Raw genomic sequence first — 27,159 nt, 5'->3', positions numbered from 1 at the left:
TGGAGGATAGAGCAGGGCAGGCCGCTGGCTCTGACTTCATTCTTGTTCCAGCCCTTCCCTGAGGCCGTGTCCCTGTTCTGTCCCTTCTCTGAGGTCCTGATCCCATCCTCCTTCCCTGTGTCAAGTCACTCACACTCTCCAACTCACCATCGCTCACTTTCACCTGGCTGGGGCAGGGAGTATGAGGTGATGGCTCTGGGAGAGAGTTTGAGTGAGGGCTCTGGAGTGAGGCTGGGGTTGGATTGCAGGAACGGGTGTGGGAGGGAGTTTGAGTGCAGGATGGGGTGTGAGCTCTAGGCAGAGGCAGGGGTTTGGGGTGCAGGAGTGAGTCAGGTGGTGTCATTGCTTACCCTAGTCAACTCCCGAAAATGAATGGCACATCCTTCTGGCAGTGGATCCTAAGCAGGAGAGGATAGGGGGTCTCCACAGCATGCTGCTGCCCACAGGTACTGCCCCTACAGCTGCCACTGGCTGCAGTTCATGGCCAAAGGGAGCTGCAAAGTCACTGCTGAGGGCAGAGGCAGTGAGTGGAGAACCCATGCCCCCACTACAGGGACTGTGCCGTCCACTTCCAGGAGCAGGTTGTAGCCAAGGCAGGTAAGGAACTGTATTGCTGGACTGTTAGCACCCAAAATCTCCAGGACCTGCTGCAGGAGATAACCTCTAAATGATACGGTGTGATTTTGGGAGCCCCCTGGCAAAAGCGGGAGGGTTGCCAGCCCTATTCATGACTAATAGAAAGTACGTAATTCCACTGCACACACGGTATTTGCTGCATGTGGGTTTACTGGATTGGAAAAATCCAGCTCTGGTGGTCCTGATTTGCAATTTAATCCATTCCTGCACCCAAATGACAAGTAAGTGAATTTCTAGCACCGTAGAACAGGAATAAAACATTGTTACTGACATGCACTAGCAAAGTCTCAGTTTTAGAAAATTAATTATTTCTTTCTGTTTTTACAACACTTCTGTATTCTGATAACTAAAGCAGACTTAGTAGAGGGCTAGCTTAGTTTGGCTAACTTACAGTTCAGGAAGAACTTCACATCTACTTTATAATTAAACTCTTAACATGGAGTACAGTAGTCGCTATTCCAATAAATAGTGGTCTATACTTTAGGAGAGGAACAGCTGAAGTTCAGAAAGTACCTTGTTTTGATTTTATATTTGGAGAAAAGTATTTGCTTAAAAAAAACTACAATAACTTGGAGATTTACAAATGCAATGCAAAACAAAGTAGTAAGGTCAGGTTCTCAGAATGGAAGGTAAGATCATTAAGGGTGAGCAGCAAAGAAAAATAAGAAGAAAAAAAAATCACACAACGAATTCCCTCAAGGAAGTCCTCCCAAAAGGCTAAAAAGAAGAGCTTTTGAATTAGTGAACTCACATGGGCCTGATGACTCTGCTGCCATGCCCAGGATGCACTGTTCTGTGACAAAGATCTCAAGGAAATCCTGCTGGAGTATGCAGCCAGTTTACAGGGAAGCTGGTAAATCCCATTTTTAAGACTGTATTGCTCTGCTTTGCAAGGTTTCTTTTTGTTATTATTTTATACTCTTTAGAACATAAAATAAAACAAACTTTGCAAAACCATGCAATATACTCCAGACTTACCAATGGGCTGGCTCCATGCTCCAGTGGACTTTCCTTAAGAACTTTGACATCACAGAATATTGCATTCTGGGACGTCACAGCGAAGCTGGCCAGCACAACTTCTAAGAACCTATGATGGGGAAAAGAGATTAGTTTTGGGTTGTTTGTACCATCAATGCCTCCTTCAGCCTAGTTAATCGCACATCGCTGAAGTTACTGAATTTAAAATTTTCCTTGTATATATATTTCTCAGACTGGATAACGAAGCCTATGCTCTTTGCCTTCTCTAATAGGAATTGCTGCCACTTGCAGCCCCTTAACCTTCAATACCCAAGACAATAGGAGCTGACCACTAATCTCTGCTATAACAAGTAGTAGTGTAGTTAATAACAATGACTGTGGACTTCACAATCCATTTAATTTTATATCCAGATTCTCCTGAGAGGTAAAAAATGGCATGTTAGAACAATCACATCTTGGCACATAAGGTATGAAAAATAAACTGCCTGTTTACTGAGTTAAGGAGCTCTTAAGTGTTTCTCTAGAACATCCTAAAAATGACACTCATACATCACAAACCAGTGTGAGAAGGAGGTTAGGTTTGCACAGCAAAATGAACCCAAGATATTTTCTCATGTCACCTACTGACAAACAACATAGCGATAACCTAGTACAGGCGATTGTGAATTTTTGGATCAAAATTTTTGGCAGAAAATGTGCTTTCCAGAAGAGAAATCAGTGTTTTCTGCAATGAAGCATCATTTTTGCTGAAGTTGTTCTATGTCCCATCAGGGAAACTAAAGCAGTATGGCCAATCCCAAAAGCTCACTAAAGAGTCAGACACTAAATATATCAGGGGTATATTTTTGAGTGGGTATATTGCATTTGATCTTTCTTCATTGTTGAACTCTCCCCTGCTCAGTGTGTGCATGGCATGCCCTGTATCTGTAGAGTAAGCTGATTTCACTCCCAATGGATGATCCACCTGAGAACAAATCACAGTGAACTGGTTTAAATCAAGTATCAGAGGGGTAGCTGTGTTAGTCTGAATCTGCAAAAGCAACGAGGGATCCTGTGGCACATTATAGACTAACAGAAATGTATGAGCATAAGCTTTCGTGGGCAAAGACCCACTTTGTCAGGTCTGCATCTGACGAAGTGGGTCTTTGCCCATGAAAGCTTAAGCTCATACATTTCTGTTAGTCTATAAGGTGCCACAGCACCCCTCTTTGGTTTAAATCAAGGACATTTAAATAATTGATTTAAATCATCAAAATTATTGATTTAAATCAAGTTACCAAAAAACCTAAGACTGACTGTGTTTAGGGTGCACTTAATTTTGGAATAAGCCCCATTGAACTTACTGGTATTTCTGTTTTTTGAGAAAACAAGTATAGAATGAGGTTCCTTTGGAAAAGCAAGTTATACCAAAGTAAAATAAGAAATTGACTGATGGCATCGTCATTATTGTTTGTAATCATGGTATTCCAAAACATTGGGCATATATCATGTAATATAAAATAAGAAAAGGACACTAAACAGCAACTGACAACTCTAGATTTCTATTACTGCAGCTTTCTGTTTTGTGTGCATGAGTGATAGATTCTAAGCCTTGTTTACTAATTAAACAAGCCACAAGGATTAACTAAGCTAAACATTTTTTCTAGCAACATCCAACATAGCAAACAGCTTGGGAATTTAATTGTCAAATCACACTTACACTAAAAGGCACAGAAACAAATTATGTATTGCAAAGTGAATTATTTAAGTTAATAACCAGTTGACCCACTCACCCATAGCCCCGTCCTCATCCACATTATCTTCTCCCAATAAGCAATTTTCCTTATGGTGTTACAATCTTGCAACTAAGTCCTGCATCTTCTTGAGCTGCTTACACCTTATTTGTTTTCCTTTTTTTTTTTTTTTACCAAGCAAGGAATTTCTTCAAAATATTCCCAGATAGGGTCTTCTCTTATACCCAGAGAACTCTGCCATGAAGCCTCTACAAGCTCCATGCCAATCCCAAGCTTGGATGAAGGAGGAGGGTTGGTCAGATGTGTGTTGATGTGCTGACCACCAAACAACAATATGAATGACATCTGATGCCAGTCCAACTAAATGATAAAAGATACTGGCTCGGATGTCACCTAGATAAACAAGGTCTGCGATACCAATTGAGCAATCGGGGTTGGGTCGATAAGTTGGCTACTGAAAGAAAATTACAGCTAACACATACGCTATCCATTGGAACACGGAACGTTCGAACGCCGTGGGCAACTGGAAAATTAGAGCTGCTTCAGAAGGAGATGGAGAGATACCGATGTGATATACTTGGACTGGCAGACATGTGTTGGACAGCATCAGGAGAGATATGCGGTTGCAAAGTCATTTGGTCGGGAAACGAAATGAAGCATGAAGCAGGAGTTGGATTCCTTCTTAGCAAAACAGCTAGAAGAGCATTATTAGGATACAAACCGGTGAGTGCAAGAATGATGGTAGTGAGATTCAAAGCAAAACTGTTCAACATCTCAGTCATTCAAGTGTATGCACCCACGTCGGACAGTATGGAGGAAGAGATTGGGCTGTTCTATAAAGACTTGACAAAGACGGTGGAGGAGATACCAAAGAAAGATGTGTTGATCATCAGAGGAGACTGAAATGCGAAGGTTGGGACAAATAACGAAGGTTGGGAGAGAGGCATGGGAAGGTTTGCATGTGGAGAAAGAAACAAAAGAGGTGAGAAGCTACTAGAGTTTGCTACAGAGCATGAGATGGTGATCTGCAACACAAGATTCCAACAAAAGGACTGTAGGAAGTGGACCTGGCGATCGAATGAAGGGAAGGCCAAGAACACGATAGATATGATTTTGATAAGAATAAGATGGATAACATCAGTACAGCTGTGCCAAACTTTCCAAGGTGCGGCTATAAACTCAGACCACAGTCTAGCGATTGCAAACATCCAGATAGAACTCAAAAGAAAATGTACGACAGTTTTAAGAAAAGAAGAGACATGGCGAGGCTATGTGAGGAAGAAACAGGGAAGGCATATAGAGCAGCTCTCAAAGGCAAGATTAAGAATACCACCACAGAGAAAGACCTACATAAGAGAGTCACAGGGATAGCCATTGCTATAGAAGAGGCAATTGAGCAGACTGTTCCAGACGAAGAAAAGATCAATAAAAAGTGAATTATCCAGGAGACACTGAAGTTGGTTTAAGAGGAGAGAGCGTTGAAGATCAGAAGAGATGCTTCTGAGATGGCAAAACAGAAATATAGGGTGAAATGCAATGAGGTGAGGAAAGCAGCCAGAAATTGTTAGAGGAGCAATGTGAAGATATATAGAGGTATTACAGCAAATGTAAGACCAGGGAGGTGTATAAAACAATTAGGAATATTAATAGGAAATGGCAACCGAAGCATACGGCGGTCAAGGATGAGAACAAAAATGCTCATGAACAGGGAGAAGATTGTGCAGCGATGGACGAGATATTGCACTGATCTCTACAAAGCACAGTTGAACCTGTGCGTCTCAAAGAGACTGACTGAAGAACTGAAAAAGATATCTCCACCGAGCATTTAGAGCAAGACTGATATTTCGAAGGAGGAAGGAGAAAAAGCAGTGAAATGACTAAAGAACAAGAGCCCTGGAAATGATAAGATCATGGGAGAGATGATCAAATACGGCGGAGAAAGCATGATTCAGGAAATACACCGACTACGTAATATAGCATGGAAAGAAGGGAAGGCGCCTAAGGAATGGACAAGATCTGTGCTCGTGACAATATCCAAGAAAGAAAGCACATTGGAGTGCAAGAACTACAGAACGATTGCCCTAACAAGTCATCTAGGCAAGGTGCTGATGACGATACTGACTGAGAGACTAAGATAGCAGATAGAAGAACATCTAGCAGATGAGCAAGTGGGGTTCAGAAAAGAGAGAAGAACCATACAGCAGATATAGACACTAAAACTGATAGCAGAGAAAGCTCAATGAAAGAACAAGAATGTATACACTTGCTTCGTTGATTTTCAAAAGGCATTTGACAGTATAGATCAGAAAGTGACTTGGGAGGTGTTGGAATCATATGGAGTGGATAGCAGAATGAGATGGTTGTTGAAGGATATCAATGATAATGCGGAGGCAGCGGGGAGTTGGGAAGTTGGTTTAAAACAAATAGAGGTACGAGACAAGGAGATCCAATATCGCCAAGTATCTTCATCGCACATCTGGAGACAGCGATGGACAAGATCAAGGAAGAGGTAGAAGGGATATCTGCGCCCGGGAAAAGAATAAGGAGAAGCTAGCGAAAATGGTGCAGGTGTTAAATGAAGAAGAGAACCGGTACAGACTGATTATGAACATTGATAAAACAAAAACAACGGTATTTGGAGATAAGGAAATAGGAAGGAAGATCAGTGTCAATGGTATGGAACTAGAAAATGTAGAGAAGTTCATATATCTGGGGAGCAACATACATATGATCTAGACTGTAAGAAGGAAATAGCGACTACAATAGCCACAGGAAGAGCAAGTTTTAAGGTGATGGATAAGAACTGGAAAAGCAAAGCAACTAGCTTAAGAACGAAGCTGAGCATCTTGCAAACGTGTGTATTCAGCACTACGTTGTACGGATGTGAGACATGGGAGATAACAAAAGATTTGAAAAGGAGAATATTGGCATTCGAAATGAGTTATTATAAAAAGGTTCTGAGAATAAGATGGATGCAGAAAGTCATCAATGAGGAATTATATAGGAAGATACAGCTGAAGAGAACCTGCTGCAGAAGGTTATAAAATGGAAGCTACAACTATTTGGGCATATTTGCAGAATGAACGATGAACGAAAAATCAAGACCCTGGCATAAGGGACAGTTCAAATAGGAGAGGCAGACCCCACAGAGAATGGATAGATGATATAGTAGATTGGTGCGGAGCTAGACTACAGAAACTAAGCCACTCTGCACTGGACAGGGAAAGATGGAAGGAAATAGTGAGAGAGGTATCAGACACCAATGGGCGCTGAGCCCACAGCTATTGATGATGATGATGATGATGATGATGATTATGCAAAGAGGCTATGACAATTCTTCCGTGGCAAAGGTGTGGGGGAACATAGGAAGTGGCGTGTGTGCTGAATAATGTCTACCCTTTTTCTTTCCAGTCCACTCTACTGTTCCCTTCTAGGCTGCCTCTGTCCTTTCCTATATATCTTCTTTCTGTATTAAGACGTCTTAACTCCTTTGCTGTGCTTGGTCCAGGTACACCACCACGTAAGCACAGAACAAAACCAGTCCCATCCAGCCTGTGTCTGTCTTCGCACATTACTTTTTAGTTTGCTGAGAAACAGAACTTGAAAGCCCAGAACTTTTAAGAAGCAAGAGCTAGTAGATAGGCTGAACAGACTAGAGCCATTAAATACTTTTTGTGAGCTTGTCAGTGTATGTGTAGCATGTTGGTGATGAAATTTAATTGTAACTGTAATTTTTCAATGAGAAAGTTAGTATTTTATTGATGAAAGGGAAGGAGGAAGCACGGCTGTCCCAAGCTGCTGCGTTCTTTCCAATTTCTGTTCCCTCCCTTCTTCTGAAAATGGCATTGACTGCTTCTGTCCCCACATTTCCTAATCCAAATGCTCACAGGACAGGCAGAGAGGAACATCAGACTGGTTGCTCTTCCTTAGAAAGCAGGCATGTGGGGAAGGCAGACAACGAGCGAGGGGTTGCTTCTGGGCAAGACTGGAAATTACATGAGGGTTGGCATCTCATTTATTGAAAGACTGGTTCCAACACAGGCCAGAAATCCCAATACTTCCAGTGCAGACCTAGCAAAACTGGGAAATATTTCATTTTGGATCAGGGCATCGTTAGTGTCTCGGTTGACCTGGTGTCTCACGGAAGTTGTAAATCGCACATATCCCCTTTATCCTGGGCCTGTGGTCCAACTGTATTCCGCCACGTAACACTGTAGCAGCTGCTCAGCCTGAGCCACCATGACACATCCTGAGAGATGTAGTTTAGCCAGAAGAATAAAGGCACCAGGTACATGCACGACAACTACCATGAGGAACTGGAAGGCTTCACATGGACACAGATGATTGTTGAGCTGACTCAAAATTCAACATTTTGATGTTGGAATGTAATAATACTTCATTTCAACAAAAAATACGCAAATAAAATATCCCAGCAATTCCAAGGCTAAATTTTTATGAACTTTCTGTTTTGCAAAAAAGTTCAATAATTTGATGTTCTGTACAAAACGGAGATGAAAACAAGATGCTGAAATATTAAAACTTACTGCAAAATTATTTCAACATTTACAGAATATTTTGATAGATTTCAGCTAGCTTTATTAGTGCCAATCAAGAATCTCTTTATTATCAAGTGTATCTTTATGTGCCTTTAAATTTCACTGCCATCAAAATGCTCCAAGGTAAACTTGTGCTTCCAGAAGATGACAGCACCTTCTTAAAGAAATTTCATTAGAGTACTTTTTTCTCATTAAATTAATATTACAAGAGCCTGTCAATAGATGACTCATAAGCAGAGGGAAGGAGGGCAACAGAGAAATCCTAAATATCTGAGACCCATGTGAGTAGAATGGAATGTATTCTCTATGCAGCTTCTGGCGATTTCAGTTGTTCTCTACCATCTTTGCATTAGCCAGTTCAGCATGTTCTTTTGTTTTATGGCACAGTGGAAATGAGGATTCTTAGAAGTCTGAAACGAAATCTCACCTGCAGAGGCACCAAAGGACAAACCCAAGTCCACAGTAAGGGTCCAAACAGATAGCTACTTCTCTAGAGGGATAAAGCTCACACTGCAGCTTAATAGAACGACAAAAGGCACTCGTGGCTGCATGAGACATCTGAAAGACAACAAGACAATCATTCAAATAATAAGCTATGGCACGCTGCAAGTTCATTCCCAAACCACTGCCATTCCTTAAATCAGCAATAGGATGAAGGAAACAAATTAGCTCAGTAGTTTGAGCACTGGTCCCCTAAAACCCAGGGTTGTAAGCTCAACCCTTGATGGGGCCATTTAGGGATCTGGGGCAAATTGGTTAAAAAAAATCTGTCAGGGATGGTAATAGGTCCTGCTGTGGGGGCAGGGGACTGGACTCGATAACCTCTGAAAGTCCCTTCCAGCTCCATGAGATAGGTATAAATCAATATTACATGCGGTGCTCAGCATAAGCCCACACACTGTTATTTACACCTAATATAAGTTAGCTTTCTTTCAAGAAGTCATCCAAATAACTGATCAAGGAAAAGGAAGAGAGAATTGGAAGTTGAATTCGCAGGGCATAGACAGGTAAGAAGAATAAGTTAAACTTTTACAAGCACAAAAAATATAACAGAAATATAAAGCAAAACAGAAGTATCAACTTGAATTACTATTGATCAGTAACACACCCTGCAATTCTTAAACTCGTACCATAAAGGCTATGTCTACACTACAGCAACCTTTTGAAAGATGCCCTTGTGGAAGATCTTTTCTGAAAGAATGAGTGTGGTCACACACAACAAAAGCGGCTCAAAACAGTGATCTGCTTTTTAAAAAGAAAGCGTTCACACAGCCAGTTCTTTCAAAAGAACAGGCCAGGAATCAAAAAAATCAGGCAGCATGAGGACTGCTCTTTTGGGGGAAAGAAAAAAAAAGGCCTCCAGAGCATCAACATACCTTTTCTTTGGAAAGAAACTTTTGAAAGAAGGTGCTCTTCCTGAAACGGGAGCAGAAAAGTGCTTTCTAAAGGAGCACTCTATTCTTTCAATTTAATTTTGAAAGAAGGCACTTTGTGTGTAGACGCGTCGCTCGATATTTTGAAAGAATCCCTTCTTTTGAAAAAATATTTCAAAAGAACTTGCTAGTGTAGATGCGGCCAAAATGTTGAGAATCTTCCAGATTAAAATAAGGTGTGAGTGTATACACGCCTAAATTGTTTTGTTATAAACTTTTACATGACCATTTGTTTTAGTGTGAAATTCCTACCTTTACCCCAGCTAGCATTCCAGTTGTGGATACACTAAAATCAAGATAAGCGAGTGTGTCGGGGTTAGAAGGTTTGTAGATTTGAGCAGGCCGCTTCTTTGGCAAGTCATCTAAAATAAATAAAAAACAGAAACATGTTCCTTGTATTTTAATGACAGGCAGTCCATGACATGAATCTGTGAAGCATGACAAGTTAAACTGTAAAACAAGACAGCACAGCTCTGGCTTTAATACTTACCTGTATCTAGTACAGGAGGCCACGTTCTGACATCTACCGCTGCTGCTGCCTCTCGTGACCGTAACAATTTACATATTAACTGTGTAGTCATTAAACAGGCAGAGCGACTCACCTGGGCAGATAACAAGCAAAAGGAAATAGAATACTAATTACTTCACGTGTCAAACTGAGTGAGGCCATGATTTATATCACAACAGAATATGTATGTAAGTTTATCAGCCCTACTACTTCCTGTGATTAGGCGAAAAGAACAAATGTCCCAAAAGGCACACTGCTGAAATTTCAAAGGGAAAGCAGGACTTTTACAAGGCAAATAATCGTACTTTGCAGCAAATCGTTACATTGAAATTAATGGTATTAATGGAATGGTATTATTAAGGGAAAACTGAAATTTTATGACAAGAATATTTCCCTAAATGAAGGTAAATATGTGTTTGTTTATACAAGTATTTAAATAAATGAAAGCCCAACTTTGCACTTGTAATCTCCAGTGGTTTCAGCCTATTAAATCACTAGCTATGTGGTAGCCACGTACTCAGGTTCTCTTCACTAAATCAAACACACAGTTCTGTGCAGGACCACTGCAGACTTAGTCTGGGATCCATTTCAGAGAGTTCTGGTATTTAAAACAGTGGCTCCAGAGCAGTTATTTATCACGTGACACAGTGGGTTTAATATCAATTTTAGGCTCTAGTGGATCTGAGATATGTTGGGGTTTTCTCTGTGTTTGCGAAGGGGAGTTATTTTACTAAATGTATTACATAAAGAGTAGCAATACTAGAAAACATGATCTATCCCCAACAAGTGTGCAAAATCATAACTACTCCATTCACTACTGTCAATACTGTTACCAGAATGGACACCTTTATTCAGGCTTCTAGCATGAAGAAAAAGCAGACTATAGAACCCCAAACAGAGAGTCTCAGAGGGGAAGCCATGTTAGTTTGTATCTTCACAAAACAAAGCAAGCAGTCCTGTAGCACCTTAAAGACTAACCATTTTATTTATTAGGTAATGAGCTTTTGTGGGAAAGACCCACTTCTTTGCCACCTTTGTCACTGCGGGCAAAGCCCCTAGACTCCTAGCCCCCTGCCCACCACCACTCAGTTAGTACTACTTGCAGAGGCTGGGCAAAAATGTAAGCACTGAATGAGAGATGATGTATTTCAGGAACCATGTTATGTTAGCCAGGAGACTCAGAAATGAATACAGAGGCGCTCATCCCCAAGGGCATCTCAAGAGACACCAGGTTTGGGGGATTTATGCTTCTGAATAGCTCCCTGGTGAATGTGTGGTAAAGCACCATTTGGATGGGACAATATGCAGTTCCTGTCACCTTGCTAGGGTTTCCTCCATCCAATTAGAGCACAGTTTGCTCTGTAGGTCTTTTAGACCCCTATCCACAATCGAGTTAGACCACAAAAAGGTTTGATTACTTTGACTGTTCCCTAGACATCTGCAAAGCACAGTTCTATGGGCCAAATTCCCCTCTTTGATTTAACTGCCCTTGACTTCAAAACGAGTTGAACTAATAGAACTAGAACGGCAGGATTTTTCCCTAGTACAGCAGCAATGCAGCAATGTATTGGCAACAGCCTCAATATTTCAATCTCCACAAGGTCATTCCTCTTCAAAATGAGAAAGAATCCTTGGGTGAAACAGGGCTGGACAGGCCTGTAAGTCAAAACTGTCATGAGTAGGGCTGGAAATTTTCCAGACTTTTATTAAAAAGTTAGTCTGCTGGAAAGAACTAAAGAATCATGAGACAGCTTAGATCAGCAGTGGGCAACATAGGCTAGCCAATGGGCTGCATGAGTGGTCCCCCTTCATCTCAGTCACCTGAAAGACTGTCGTAATCAAGAGGGTCTCCCAGCATAGGATTATTTCGCTACGTGCACATGTGTACCCGGAATTTGTGGGATATGCCACCTGAACCGTAGCAGCACTTTGACTGGATACAGAGGAAGCACAGTTCTCACAGTCAACGTGTGCAATCATCATGCACCTCACTTCACATGCCCTTGCTTTACACACATATCGCTTTAATAATACTAGTAGGAAAAAACAACACAGATGGAAACCAGCAGAATATGGCAACCCTGCATGTGAGCAATGATAAGTAAGATCATTAAGGACCCATGTAGAACCACAGGTTGCCCACCACTGGTTTAAATCCACCAAAAGGCTTTCCAGACATGGTCTGGAAGCCCATCTTAACTATCAGAGACTGAGGGCTCACTGAAGTGTTATTTTATATTCTCAGTTTAAAGCATTGTAACAGAACACAAGGCCATCACTAAAACAAATAATTATGGTGCTATTAATCTGCAGATAGCAGGCCAGATTCTAACACTGACATTCCTACCAAGTAGCACCTTACTTTGTAAGTGGTCCCATTAACTTCACGTGGGTCAAGCTCTGCAAATCTGCAGATATCTGTGACCATGTTTGCGAATCACAGATGAATTCTGTTCCAGATTTTATACCTAGAGCCCTTCAAATTTATGGCTATACACTTTATATCTAGGAACAGCATTTGTGGGTCACAGATCAGACATGGATACAACTTTTATATTCACACAGGGCTCTACATATGGGATTACCTGTCAGAGCTAGAGAATTAGAGTGTCATTTAATAAGGAAGAAAACAACCTCAGATACAAGAGGCTAACCCACGCACTCTCCCCACACCAATGTGGTCAGTGCATTAACATCAGCGCAACGAAGAACAAAAATTGTCTAAATAAGATTAAAAGACAAACTAAAAAGTCCATAAAAAACGAGCAGACCTGTAGCACCTTAAAGGCTAACACATTTATTAGTCATGAGCTTTCATGGGTAAGATCTGCTTCTTCAGATCAACATATGGGCTGTGTGTTATTTGTGCAGCTACAGACTAACACGGCTCCCCCCTGGGGAAAAAAAATGTCATTCCTCTCAGGTAAAGGCCAGACTACAATATACCTTCTAGACTACTACTCCCCAGTCAGTTTAAAAGCTGCAAACTCAACTTGCAACCATAAATTTGTAAAAGGCTTTTACAAACCTGTGAAAAGAATGACATGGTGCAGGAGTTTCATACACAGCTCTGCTGAAACCAGTTTAACTATTTAACCTCAAACAGCTGAGCTAGGTCAGCACAAATAATCTGAGAAACCTTGAGGTACCTGATTTCAGGGAGTCTGACAGACTCACCAGGCCTCCGTGAAAGTTTGTGTGCGGGGAAGCCAGCTCTGCACTCTTGGAAGGGGCGCGGCCTCCATCAGAAGAGGAGGAGCCAGGGGCAGCCAGCCCTCGGCATGGCCCAGAACGCACTGTACTACTGCGACTCCTTTTCCCCAGCAGAGCTCAGTGCCGTCTGGAAAGAGTTGCCAGGCACTCCTGCAGTGATTTAAAGAGCTTGGGGCTCTGGTCACCACATCTACCTTTTAAATTACCGGGCCCCAGGACCACTGCTACCTCCACCCTCACTGGCAGGCTTGCCTGATTTAGAGTCATATACTGGAAAACACATCCACACACGTCTTTGAAAGAAGGACTTTTCAGCTTAGAAAAGAGGAAGCTAAGGAGGGATATGACAGAGGTATATAAAATTGTGAGTGATGTGGAGAAAGTGAACAAGGAAAAACTATTTACTTGTTCCCATAATATAAGAACTAGGGGACACCAAATGAAATTAATGGGCAGAAGATTTAAAACAAAAAAAAGGAAGTTCTTCTTCACGCAGCGCAGTCAACCTGTGGAACTCCTTGTCAGAGGAGGCTGTGAAGGCTAGAACTATAACTAGGTTAACAAAAAGAGCTAGATAAATTCATGGAGCTTAGATCCATTAACGGCTATTAGCCAGGAAGGGTAAGGAATAGTGTCTCTAGCCTGTGTTTGTCAAAAGCTGGAGATGGATGGCAGAAGAGAGATTGTTACCTATTTGGTTCACTCCCTCTGGGGCACCTGGCATTGGCCACTGTCAGGAGACAGGATACTGAGCTAGATGGACCTTTGGTCTAACCCTGTACGGTCATTCTTATGCTCTTAAGTGGTGTAAATGCTCTCTCATCTGATTGTGACGGTGTGGGTGCTGCATGCTTTCAAGCATGTTAACGTTCCCTGTTCCCCTTGGCTTTGTGATATGTACAGGATCAGGTCGTGTGACATGAAGTATAAACCCTCATTAGAAAACCCATATCCTTTTGCTAATTATGATGAAAAAAAGGCTTCTGAAGAGCACTTTAAGTTTCTATATTTAGTTCCCTGCCTGCTTAGATTGTTTGTGGATTCCCAGGTGCCTACTCACCTCCACAATCATCTTCACGGTAGGTAATGTTGTTGCAATGTTCTGTGGATGTGGAGGTCGAACTGTTATTGGCACACATCCTGCATACAGGCAACCATAAAAAGCAGCAATCAGGTCTATTCCTGCATGAAGAACAAAAGAAAAATCCTCACTTGAAATCAAGTAATTTAATCGCAGACATCCACGTCAGCATAAATACTACTTTGAAGTAACTTAGAAGGTTAAATGAACAACTAAGCCCTTTAACAGATTTCTCTCAGTCCCTTGTCAGTATCTGTTAAGCGTTACTGATTACTCTAATTTGTGTGGTTCTTTTATGCATGAAATACCAAAGATGACCCAAAAGTGTAAACTACATGTCATCACTCAAATGAACTGTTCAGTTTTATTATCACCAATTTACCAGTTAAGAAGTTCAACTACTGTTGATAATATAGACTATACAATTCACATTTACACACAAAACTGCATTTGAAAGGAGAATTTCAACACAAAGAACACGACCATTTGTGTTTTTCACTGCTCCTGTGTGCTCTGTATGGAGAGCCTCTAAGTTTCATTTAAAAATTACTTTCTGCTTCCTTCCCACTCTGTTTCAGACATAGGGCCATGACATTTTTCAAAAGTCCTCCAACAAAAACAGCAGAGTCAGAATTTTCAGGTACAATACAGGCAAGTTCTTTACCTGGTGGGTAGACTAAAGCCACATGGTCTCCATCTTGTAAGTGTCCCCTTTCCATTAGCATGACTGCTATCTTCTCAGCTCGTTTATGTAGCTGGGCACAGGTGAGGGAATTTGCTATTGTTCCCTGCATATTAAAATAAAGTAGTGTCAGAAGAATAGGTTGCAGGCTGAGATCTAGTACTTCTAGTCAATAGCCACACAGCTCAACTAGGAAAACTGTCAGTCTCATACCAAAGTACAGCTGTAAAAAATTCAAGGATTTTTATCAAGGATACGACTACATCCCACTCCCCCAGTGTCCATACACTCCACCCTAAGCAGTGATTTAATCACTGCCCTTAAGGAAATATTGATTACAGTGTAACACCATGATCAAATAACCAGCACTTTTCCCCTTTGGAGCAGGTTCTCTACTTCCACATGTAGGCAGTAAAGCACATTTTACAGGAGTTCTGAAGAAGTTGATGAGTAATGGTCTGTCTACCCTGAAAATAAAAACACCCACAAGAACAAGTCTGAGCTCGAGGCACCTGACTTATAAAAGCTCAATCATTTTGCTTGGGTTGCAGTGATGGGGGGGGGGGGTGGAGGGGGGCCCTCAGAGCTCTGGCTCCAGCCCAAGCAAGAAGGTTTATTCTGCTATTTTTGGCCCTGAAACACAATCATGACCTGGGCTCTGATATGCAGTGCTGGGCTTTTTGCAGTGTAAACATAACCAGAGTCTGAGAGGAGTATTCCTGTGAATGTAACTTTGCTGTCTGCATGCTGGAATGAAGCCAGAGGGTGCATTAGAAGTACTTATATGAAACAAGAGACACAAACCAGAAGAGAAGAAAACACATGTAAGGGGGAAGAGTATGTTAGGAACAAAGATACACATGCACACAAACCAAATAAGAAAGAAGGGTATTTATTTCCACATAGGTGACTGACTGGGCAGGTGGTATTGGGGGAAGATAGGTCAGGAGGAGGTAATGGCTAAATAGCCTTTCACCTGAACAACCGGACCTATTCTTATAGAAGTTAACTGTGGGTCACTGACATGGGGGCTCATAGCCTCTAGTGGTCTACACTGGCTGAGCTTTTTGGTTTTGGCATAGCTGTTAATAGGGTCTATATCACAAAAACTACCACCGCCATGCACATCCTTGCTGGCAGTCTCAGCAGAGAAGCCTAACAGTGAATCAGCAGAGAGACCAAACTTCCCTAGAGGTGATCTCTCTAGGCTGGGCTGAGAAAAACTGATGGGCAAGGCCTGCACAGCTATTGCCTGTGCTGTACCTGTTCTTTGGAGAAAGAGGATTTCAGTCTCCAGGACTGTCATACGTGGCCCTTTTCATAAGCACTAACTTCATTTAAAAAAACAGAGAAGCTGAAGAAATTGAAAACGAGGAAAAAAAAGCAGTAAGGAAACATTTACATTTCAGGCTTCTACTGGGTTATCACATAACAATGAGTCAAAACACAGCCTGAAAAATAATCTTTCAGTGTCCTTATTATGAAGGAAAGCAACACAAGTCTCTTTTTGAAGGAGAGTTAAGGAAAACCATGCATTTTGCTTGATTGCTATGAAACTAATTATTATTCACCAGAAATACCTCACATACAATCTCAATTATTTACCAACTTCCAAAATTTAAAACAAATGTTACCTAGATACGGTAGTATAAACTGAGCAGGTTTAAAAATGTAACAAAACAATCAAGGCTCACAATTCCTGTCATCTCACATGTAAGGAATGAAAAAATATTTTATCATCATTAAATTCACTTTCCTCCCTATCTACATCCCACCAGCTGGTGGCTCTCCCTACTGTTTTCCCAAGACAGACAGAGCATGTTACGTAATGTATGACTTCAGAAGTATTGGGGAATGTGGTCATCAGAACCAGTCTCTCTCATCCACAATGTACTTGCTTCTTCCTGTATGAAAATATAGCTGTAAACTCTCTACAGGGTCAAATTATGCCTAGACTGCACAGTGGCAGCTTGATCTCATAAGCTTTTTATTTGCCATAGGTAATGAATTAAAGATGCCACGCCGCTTGCTATAAATTTGCAAATGGTGATGTAATCCTGCTAGTTATCTAAAGAAAAATAAGCAAGATGAAGGGTGACCACTCTAATCCTGAACAGAATTTTGATATCAGTGTAACAGACAGGAGGGCACTTTGTAAACATGCAAGGCAGTGATCTAGTATATGCACTAACCATAATCCTAGAAAAAAAAATACTGAGCTATAGACCAACATATGATTCCATGGCACACAAGCATATAATCTGGTTCTGATGACTAACTAAATGTTTTAAAATTAAACCACGGTCATCTCATAAGCATGCAGATTCATTTGCTAGAGGTCCTGCACAGCCCGTAAGAGTCCAGATCCATTTCCCTCTACATCTCCTCCTACTCCATCTTCCACGGAAGGCCTAATCTCATACCCAACATACACTATTTCAGCTAAAGAAGAATTTATGGTCTCAGGACAATTGAAACAATTTCTTTAACTGGGCAGAAAGGCAGTTGGGCAACATCAAGAACTATGCCTCCTGCTCCTGGAAGGTAAATATTCTGCCTCATCAACACTCCCTGCACTTGTGCATGCATGGCACAGAAATATACAAAGCTGGGTATGTGACATAGCAGAGAACACACATTTGAGAGCTACTTGGGATAACTCTGTGTTCCTCTCCCATGAGTGAATAGTAAATACAGCAGCTAAATGTTAATGTGGAAAGAAACACATGCAGAGTGTGCATGCTGGCCAGCATCTGATGAAGTGAGTCCATGCTCACGAAAGCTCATGCTCAAAACTTTTCTGTCAGTCTATAAGGTGCCACAGGACCCTTCATTGCTGTATGCAGAGCCACATTCAGTTTTGCTGCAGACAGATGCACTTCATCTCTCAGTACGCATTTGTCTACAAGGTAACTTGTTAAAGCAATTGCCCAAATTTCTTACCCTACAGTTAAGTAGTGTGTAAAGCACATGGTCTGGAGTGGTTTGAGCTCTCCACTGTAAAACTTCCGAGAGGAACAGGAACTAAAACGAAACAGAGCGATAATCATGATACTTTATGGATTTTTTTCTCAATATTTTAAAATCTGAAGTAATTTCTTATTCACAGTTTACACACCCCATTCTCGCTTCTATTTTATATGCTCAAACATCAACAACAGTAAACTGTTGAATGCTGTCAGCACCATTCATAAATAGGTTTGCATGATTTTGCCAAACTGAGCAGATCTGTCTAGAAATCTAAGATTATTGCTTGAAAAATGGCTTACTCACTATACTTCCCAACTAATAAGTTGGTGCTGAATAGTATTTCTCAATCTAAGCCTGGTTCTAATTTCACAATTACTTTTAACTCTCCTTTTTAATTTTCTAAAAACCCTAATTTTGTAATCTTTGCCAGCTTACAATAACTACCTATTTTCTCCTACGGCTGCAGAAGTGTTAACTTGCCAATTAATCTTAATTGATCTCTTACACGTGGATTGATTACATATGCTAAACAATCTGTTACACCTTCTATTTTGCTGTCATACTCAGACCCAAACAAAAGCTCAGTGTAAGATTAAAATCTTGTCTCTTTTTATCAACAGAAGTTGGCCCCCCAAAAAGATATTACCTCATCCAACTTGTGTCTCTAATAATTACTCTCTCCACTGAGAAGACCAGAGTGGGAATGCATGTAATACATTTAACAGAACTTAAATAACAACATTGAAGATCAACAGCATATCTACCAAAAGAACTTCCTAGATGTCACTTGAAATAATAAAAATCCAGCACAGGAGGACTTATAATAGGAACACTAGAAGGTTTACACATCACATAGTATGTTGATCAAAGTTCAAATTTCTAAATTAAGATACACATGCAAAAAACGTAGGTAATTCCTTCCCCACGTATATTCTAGAACTCATTTTTTATTCCAACTAAGCCAACAAGTACAGCATAATAATACAGAAAAGTTAAGCTATTTGCAACAGTACAGATACTGAATTTAGCTCACATATAAGGTGTATTTGGAAAGATTTAACTTACTTTTCTGGCTTGATCGTTGTCTTCTATCTGCCCCAGATCTCTGCCACTAGCCTGAGCAATTCTTTTTCCAGAGACCAGGTTCCCCACCATCACAGAGGCAGGGCCAATTTCTAGAATGTAGTAGAAACATGCTAAATACAATCAAAATATTGGGCTAACAGTTAAGAATTCTAATGATTCCGTCTCATGAAGCAGGTGAAGTTTTTCCCATGACCAACTTCAGTGCACAGCATTTTGAGAATAATGTAATAATTCAGTACCAGTTTGAGACATGTAAATTGTAAAAAAACAAAAACAAAACACCCGCAGGAAAAAACCCCACAAAAAGCCATGAAAACCACGCCATTTCCAAGAAGATCCATTGCTGAAGCAACAGATATATAGGTTTAAAATTATATATATTTTTTCAAACTATGGTTAATGTGGACTGCAGAGTCTTGGCCATTCCATATGTCTAGCTCCCCTCCTTTAATCAGCACCAGAAAAACCTAAAATGCATTAATGTTTTTATTTATCTTCCACAAAAGCAGGTGTTGTAGAATGTTTGTAAGTGAACAGAACTGAGATGGTAGATGGTTCACATTATGAAAATAGTTGAGCACTCTTGGTTCAACATATTGACCAGATTGGAGAAAGTAGGTCAAGTTTACAAGAAAGAAACTTTTCACATATAAACTGACCTTCACTGATGCTATACCAACTATTACAAATTGGAGAACAATCTGATAAATATTAACATTGCAGTTACCAAAATATTAGTGTTTTAGCTTTCTACTTTCAGGAGTTGATTGCTCTTGAGGTGCCATGTGTGTGAGGCTGACATGAGCTCAAAACTTTCCAAAAGGAAGACACACAAAAACATATGGCTGCCCGTGCTGGAATGTGCACTTAGGTATTCTGCATTAAAAACAAAAGCAAAATACCCCAGTGATCACCTCTCTTCCTGACCTTCCATTTATCACCCAGAGAGGCTGAATATGTCACTTCCAGACAAAATCCTCAATTCAGGAACATGCAATACTTAACTAATCTGGAATGTGATCACGTGACTCTGCCAGACAGAATTTTACAGCTAGCGGGCACACCTATTACTATCCTTTTCTCAACAACCCACTCTCAGACTCCGACATTTCATTTTCATAATGCCTACTTAATTACCTTCTTTAGGCTTACAAGTGTTTGTCCAAAAGTGTCAAATGTGAAAAATAAGGGAACTGTTATTGTAAAACACACCCTGGTTTCTATAGTGGAGGATTCCTAAATTTCAGGTACTAAAGGAGAGGACATATCAGATGCCATGGCACTTTCTTCATACAAAATCACAAGTACTTGGCAACTAGAATGTGGAGAATGACCAAACCACGGCCACAGATCAACACATGCCTCCAACTATGTAACTTCACAATCTAGATTCAGATTCAATTTTGCAATGTGGGTACATCCCTGCTAGTAAGATATTATAATAATAATAGTAATAATAATAGTAATAATAATAATAAGACTAGTTATTGGACTTGATTTAACAGACTGAGTATTTATTCAACCAAAAGTCTGTCTATATTTCATACTGTAGTCTATTACAAAGTCATTTTCAATCCATGTATTTTTAGGGGGGAGAAAAGTAGAGTTAAAACCAATGTAACTGAGTCTGTTAGGATTGAGCACCCTTGGCTTCGACTGACATTATCACACAGAACATCATAAACAGAGAATATTAATGGCTTATGCCACTTTTCAACTTACCTGGCTGTTTCTGTCGTGGTTTAGGCAGGTTTGTCACACAGGTGTGTGGGCACATCAATACATTACAGGGATGCAATGAACCTTCCAAAAAAAGTTGTTTGGTTTCTGATAAGTGTATGCCACCTAACGGGGTCTTCGGGAGTGTGTTTGCTGGTACCAGCGCTAAGCAGTAAACGCCCACTTGATGGATACTGTCAATAGCCTAGAAAGATTCGAGAAGCTGAAGTTAAAAAGTAAGGCTAAGCACTGCATATGTCAGCTCTACAGTATTTATTTAGTTCTCTAAACTGCTGCAGAGGACAACCTAGCTATAGCCTGCCACTGTAAACACACTTTTTTCAGCAGTATTAGAGGAGGGGAAAGCATTCTTCACTGAGGAAGTATGAAAGGAAACATACTTTTCCACTAGTAACAGAGAGTGGAAAGTTAGTCTGTATCCATGTTAGTCTGTATCTTCAAGAGCAACAAGAAGTCCTGTGGCACCTTATAGACTAACAGATATTTTGGAGCATAAGCTTTCACGGGCAAGGACCCACTTCATCAGATACTTCTTCACTGTTTGTTATAGCCATTTAAAAACCTAGGTTGTTAAAAAAAACAATTGAAGACCCTCATGAATATCATATAGTTTTGGGCTCATGTGCCTGGCTCTCCCCATAACCATGTGGTAGCAGTAATTCACTGCTGGTCTACTAACTAAAGCATTGGCAGATACAGTTTGCAGGCAAATAACCAGACTTTAAATTTGTGTGTGATTTTAATGCTACTGTTAAAAGGGACTCTATATACATATGATCTCATCAACTTCAGAAGGCTCGAAACCCCATGTCAGGTGCCACTCCTGCCTCTACACTCTGTGTGAATTTATGGAGTTTAAATCAAAAGAAATAAAACACCAAAAAAGATTGTTAAAGATTTTTTTCTCCCTCTGATCACTATGTGAAATGATCTTCAAACAAAATTGTGAGCTGACGGAGTACAGAAGGGAAATGATGAGATTGGCTTTCTGCAAAGTGCTGGGAACTGCACAAGGCCAAAAAGAAAAATAGAAGTATTCTCTTCCGTAACCTTTTACTTATAGCAACTTTAGGCCATGCTTGGAAAAACAGTAAGTGTGCATTTTTCAGAGAAAAGTGTGATTTAAGTTGACTGCTTTGCTTTAAAATCTGTTAGGAAGTTTTGGCTCATTGTGTTACCCATTTAGATATTCTCTCTGATGAGCTGGCCTAGCCCGTAGAGCAGCTGGCTACACTCAGGAATAACAGAGGACAGTCTGAATGGATTTATTCTGACAATGTAGTAAAATATGGCTTTTGAAATGTTTAGTGTATATGATTATGGTTTTTTTTCCAAACAAAGAGATGGGTTTTAGGAAGGAGACAGGCAGATTGATCACTTCAGATGAAACTTTGGAGCTTACTGAATACCAATTTATCACCAGAAATATTGTATATGGATAGTCAGCCGCAAATGTTGGCAGCTCCTTTGCTTTCGTGGCTGAAGAGACAGCAAGATAAAGAGAGAGGAGCACTCTGAAAGGGGTTTGAAGAGTTTCCCCATAAGTCTTGGAAGGAGAGTCTTGAAGTCTCAGGAAGGAGCAGATTCTCTGACTACTGGGTAACTCCCTGCCCTATTTAACTATACAATGAACAGGGGCAGGGACTCTGGGTCTGGATGGGTATCTGGCCATAGTGCTGTGAGATCAGGTCTGGGCAGTCACAGTGGGATCAAGGTCTGATGGACATCTGCAGCTGGTTTGTAAAGCAAAACTGCCTGGGACACTACACAACCCTGAGAACCATCACAACTTTGCCTCTTTATTTGGGAAATCATCCTGGGGAAACTGGCAAGACAAATTAGGCCTGGACTCCACAGCAGAAGGAAAATGGCTAACATGCTGCCCCTACCCCCGGAACAGAAACTGGCACCTGGTTTTGCAGGTCTATTACAGGAACCTGGAATCATCTTCCTTCTCCCATTATGGAATATAAACTCGATATAGAGGATACTTGTGACTGGTCCTGCTCAGGAAGTGCACCTGCTTATTGGCGACACTCAAGAGACAAAGAATCACCTGCCTTATCCTCTATTGATAGCCTATGTTCAGAGCTTAGCAGCTTCCTAAGAGATGGGAGACAAGCATGTGCTCCCTTGCCTGTTGGTGTAGAGCACTGCTGTAGGCTGATGCGCATAATGATCTGCATTGTGGAATACAGAAGGCCATCCAGGGTAGCACAATACTGAACACACAGCAGAAAGCTAGCAAGGAGGAGTAAAGAGGTGATGGCAAGGAAAATCTCTCCTTTCTGAATGGTGGTAACAAAAGTGGGTAAGGTTCCAGGGGCAGCCTCAGTACCAGCTGTCTCTTCGGCATAGGTGGCATTCCTAGAGGTAATCTAGATTCATCCAGGTGGGTCTCTGAGGACCCTGTCTGGGCACCATCACAGATGGCAGTACTGAGATCAGCTCTGAGTCTTTCATTCCCTGTGCTGTTCCAGGTCTGGTGCTTTGCTCTTCAAGGAAAGATGTTGTGCTCTTCTTTCAGGTCTTCCTTTCACATCTGGAGCTATGTTTTGGTTCCACCTTGCTCTAAAGGAGCTTCACGTTTACGTACAAGTACAGGTGCTGGCTTTCCCACCTGGGATTGGGGTGTTGCGGATGCTGGAGCAGCTGGTATCAAGGCTGTCCGTGTAGACGGTGTTACAGTTTTCACTGCCAAGGATTTCACCATTGAGGAGGCGGTTGGTGCGAAAGTCACTTGTGCTGGCTCTGTCAGTGCTCTCTTCCTCTTTTCTGCTCTGCCAGTGCTCGATACTAGTGTCTGATGTGCGCCACCACACTGGACAGTGATTATCCCCTCTGTGTTTGCAGTGACCTGTGGGGCTGCTCTGGCAGATACAGTTTGGGCTGGATGTTTGGATTTCTGGATTTTTGGGTCCTGGATACAAAGAATACACAAGCGGAGCACCTGCTTTGGCTCCCGCTCGGTGGAAATGACATCAACTGTGTCCATCCTTGAAAGGGGTCAGCCCCTCACTGGACAGGCAGGATTTAAAGCTCTGGAGATTTGGACACCACCATGAGGGGTGGTAGTTGGCACAAAGAACCTTGCGATTCCATTCAGGAACGTACAGGGGAGGTCTTTAGTCACTTTTCTCCCCACTCTGGAATACCCAAATAAAGGGAGTGTGAAGATGAAGATTTCTTCACAAATTAGATTAGAAGAACCTTCCAAGGAGAGTGGCACGACGGATATTCACTAGACCCCTTCTTGTTGTCAGCAGAGGTAAAGAAACTAGATGGAAGGTAGTGGCTGCTCTGCCTTCAAGCCCTCCCAGAGGAACATGACAAGTCACAGAAAACAGCAGGGCTCTGACGAGCACAGGTATTAGAAGTATTTCTATCATATGGGCCTATGGTGAAATGCACATACACACTCGAAGCATGTCAGATTACAGTCTTCATTCTCTCAAAAGATTAACAAACAGAATATAAAATTGAAGCAAGAAACTTCAGAATTACTACAGGAACATTACCTGGAGCACTCTGCTCATCCACTGAAAACTGTCTTCCTCTGTGGAATCTGGCCTTTGCTCAGCAACAATAACTATCCTTTCATCATGAAGGACACTCACTGAAAACACTGCTATTCTGTAAAATGAAAAAAGGAAAAGGGCATTGGGTAAGAATAGTGATTGCAGAAAAGACTGAAGTGAACATTTTGGAACTATTATTTTTTAGTTAGTTATATAAGTCTGAAGAATGATACTCCAGCTATTAATTCTTCCAGTGAAAAATGAAACCCTGACGTAATTGTTAAACTTGACTAGGTCTGGAGGAAAAATATTACAAGAACTGTAAAACGAGTGGAGTTTCTTTATCTAAGTAGTGTTACCAGTGGGTCTTTGTTTTGGTAGCTCTCATCTTATCAGATCTAAAATTTGTAACTTCACACAAACACAAATGTAGCTGTGTTTGAAATTTAGAACAATGCATGCTATTGCTTAAACATTAGCTTATATCACTGGGGTGGCCCCAGTAATTCCATACACATGCTAATATTAAGACTCTATTTTAGAAGATGACCTATCAAGTAAAACTTGGGCTTGTATTTGTTGACTGTGGTCAAGACCCTACCACAGAGGATATGCCTGCCAACTTTCTAACTCCAGAAAACAGAACATGTGTGTCCTGCTCACTGCCTGCCCCTTCCATGAGACTCTGTCAATCCCTGTCCAAGCCCAGTCCTCTGCTCACTCCACCTTTCACCTGCCTGTCTCCATCTCTTGCTTTCCCCTACCCTTGCTCATAGCTGCCACAGGAATTTTTAAACACTGAGACAATTAAACCTGCTTTAAGCCAAAGATCTCAATTTATGAAGAAGTAAAAGTGAGTCAAACCTTCCCCTGTAGACAAACTTCATTGGTTCTACAGCCAGGGCTGTTGCTACAATGTCATCAGCATTATGTCTTCTTCCACTGACCACCATTAGACCATCCATTTTGCCTACAACGAAGACAAGCCCCCCCGGTCCAATAAATCCTAGTAAGCCTGTCCTTATAAAAGGGTATTCACTTATAGGAGCTCCTGAGCTGGTCATAGGAAACACCTGTAAGACACACAGAAACACAGTTATTCATATTTCTTACAAGAACCACCTAATCCCCAGTGTCACTAGCAGTGTTAGTGTCCCTGGGAATGAGGAGTCCTTATTCTTTTCTAGACCCAAATGTCTCCTACCTCCCCTCTCTGGTTGTGATGAAAACTTATGATATATTTATATAAGACACACACAGTCCATAGCTTCAGCTCCCACTTGGATTCTATATTATAAATTATTTAACAATAATGGATAAAAATATTTGAATGGGAAGGAATTAAATTTCAGTCCAAAATGCAGGACAGTGAAGAAATAACAATTAAATATCAGTGGAAATGTCCTTTCCCATTAAAACAATATGCTTCAGAGAAAAAAAAAGTCATCAGAACAAGCCAAGCCTTTTAGACATATTGTACACACACATCCATTTCATGCAAGTTAAACAAATTATCTTCCTTTGGTATCTGCAGGAATGCCTTTATTCTCCTAAATGACTACAGTAAATGCCAAGAAAATTGCACGTACTGGGGATGTGTAAATGCAAGTTCTTAGTTATCTAAGGCAATCACAAGCTGATGGCCACCACTGAGTTGTCAATAAAAGTCAACGTTTCTGCATTTTGTCCTTCCACGCTAAGATAACAAGAGAAAAGGTCATATTCTGCCCTCTGATGCACATGGATGACTTACTGAAGAAAGAATAAATGCTCACTGAGAGACTATAATTAGATCTGAAAGCAGATAATTGACTCTTGACTCGCTGGCACATGAAAGGGCATTCTTAAAAAGAAAAGCATCTTAAGTGACTTGGTCAAGATTCTTAAGCATGAGAGTCAGATAATGGGCTATTTATATGTTTAACTTCACATACATGCTTAAACAGGGCCTCAGCTACTACCAATTGGATATTACCATCTAGGATTTATTTTACTACAACTATTATGTTCCAGCTCCCAAAAGAAGTCTAAGCACATTTCTGCCTTGCAAACCTGTCAAATATTGGATTTCCAGTCACACTGGCTATCACTAATTGCTTTTTCCACCCTGGCAAAAAAACAATTTTAAAAAATCAAAACTTTTGCAGTATGGGAAGATTCCTGGCTTCCGTGGATAGAACGATTGTCAATCCCACTCCCAGCCCCTGTTATTTATTCAGGGCATAGTACTTGTGACACTCAAAACTGCATATTGATGTGGACTGTTGAAACACTCATTATGCAGGGAAAATATTAACTCTGTTTAGACTATGCAAATGATATGATTAGGAGAAGCATTAAAGGAACAAATAAATGTACACTAATTTCCCTTCCACCTCTTCCCCTCCACCCCAAACACTGAGTAAAAAAGAAACAAATATTTAAATAAGAAATAGTTTTAATTTAGTTTTTCTCTCCACTTCAGTGACTCGTCCAGCCTTTTCATAAACGTCAATTAAGGTTCAACAAGAACAAAAGTAGAAAGCTGCTACAAAGTTATCAAATTAGCAATCATCTCGGAAATGCAGCACTCAGAAAAACAAGCAAAATTAAGAAAGTCAAAGAGTTACGCCTCTCTTTTAAAAACAAAAGCTCTATTTGATAAGGAAGAAGGCAGTCTTTCAAAATCACGTTGTTTCCTGCCTTCTTCAAATCTCTCCTAAATACATATTTCTGCTAGGTGTACTACAATAAATCTGTTATCTAATGTTGGGTAGATTGCAGGAATGTTGAAGAAAGCTTTTGAAATGTAATCTCTTTTCAGTGTTCAAATGTGTTCGAGCCCATTAAGTTGTGAACATAGCTACTCTGTACAACAGCAAGCCCTTCCTCTCTCTTTCTTCCTGTAGTTTATTAATCACATTAGAATTTTATTTCAAACATTACAACCTCTTGGGCTGAGGTTCATGCTTTTCTAAATGTCTGAACAGTTCTTAATGAAATGGAGCCCCAAATTAGATTTTATTGCTCACGATTATTGCCTAGT

General features: G+C 40.8%; 1 protein-coding gene across 6 annotated transcripts in view; it reads right to left on the bottom strand.

Annotated features, from left to right (window-relative positions):
* The window catches only part of DIP2C (disco interacting protein 2 homolog C), a 489,268-nt gene that overhangs the window by 52,076 nt on the left and 410,033 nt on the right, over positions 1-27,159 (bottom strand). For all 6 annotated transcript variants that reach the window (XM_074985037.1, XM_074985039.1, XM_074985041.1 and 3 more), the window contains 10 exons: positions 24,999-25,207; positions 24,135-24,249; positions 20,599-20,800; positions 18,856-18,965; positions 17,764-17,844; positions 14,803-14,926; positions 14,118-14,239; positions 9,827-9,938; positions 9,589-9,698; positions 8,331-8,461 (listed from right to left, as the gene is read on the bottom strand). In XM_074985037.1, the coding sequence (XP_074841138.1) occupies positions 8,331-8,461; positions 9,589-9,698; positions 9,827-9,938; positions 14,118-14,239; positions 14,803-14,926; positions 17,764-17,844; positions 18,856-18,965; positions 20,599-20,800; positions 24,135-24,249; positions 24,999-25,207 (1,316 nt within the window). The remainder of the gene's footprint in view (positions 1-8,330; positions 8,462-9,588; positions 9,699-9,826; positions 9,939-14,117; positions 14,240-14,802; positions 14,927-17,763; positions 17,845-18,855; positions 18,966-20,598; positions 20,801-24,134; positions 24,250-24,998; positions 25,208-27,159) is intronic.

Source organism: Carettochelys insculpta, chromosome 2 (genome assembly GCF_033958435.1).
Source record: "Carettochelys insculpta isolate YL-2023 chromosome 2, ASM3395843v1, whole genome shotgun sequence".
NCBI lineage: Eukaryota > Metazoa > Chordata > Testudines > Carettochelyidae > Carettochelys > Carettochelys insculpta.
This window is presented reverse-complemented; position numbering and strand designations above follow the sequence as displayed.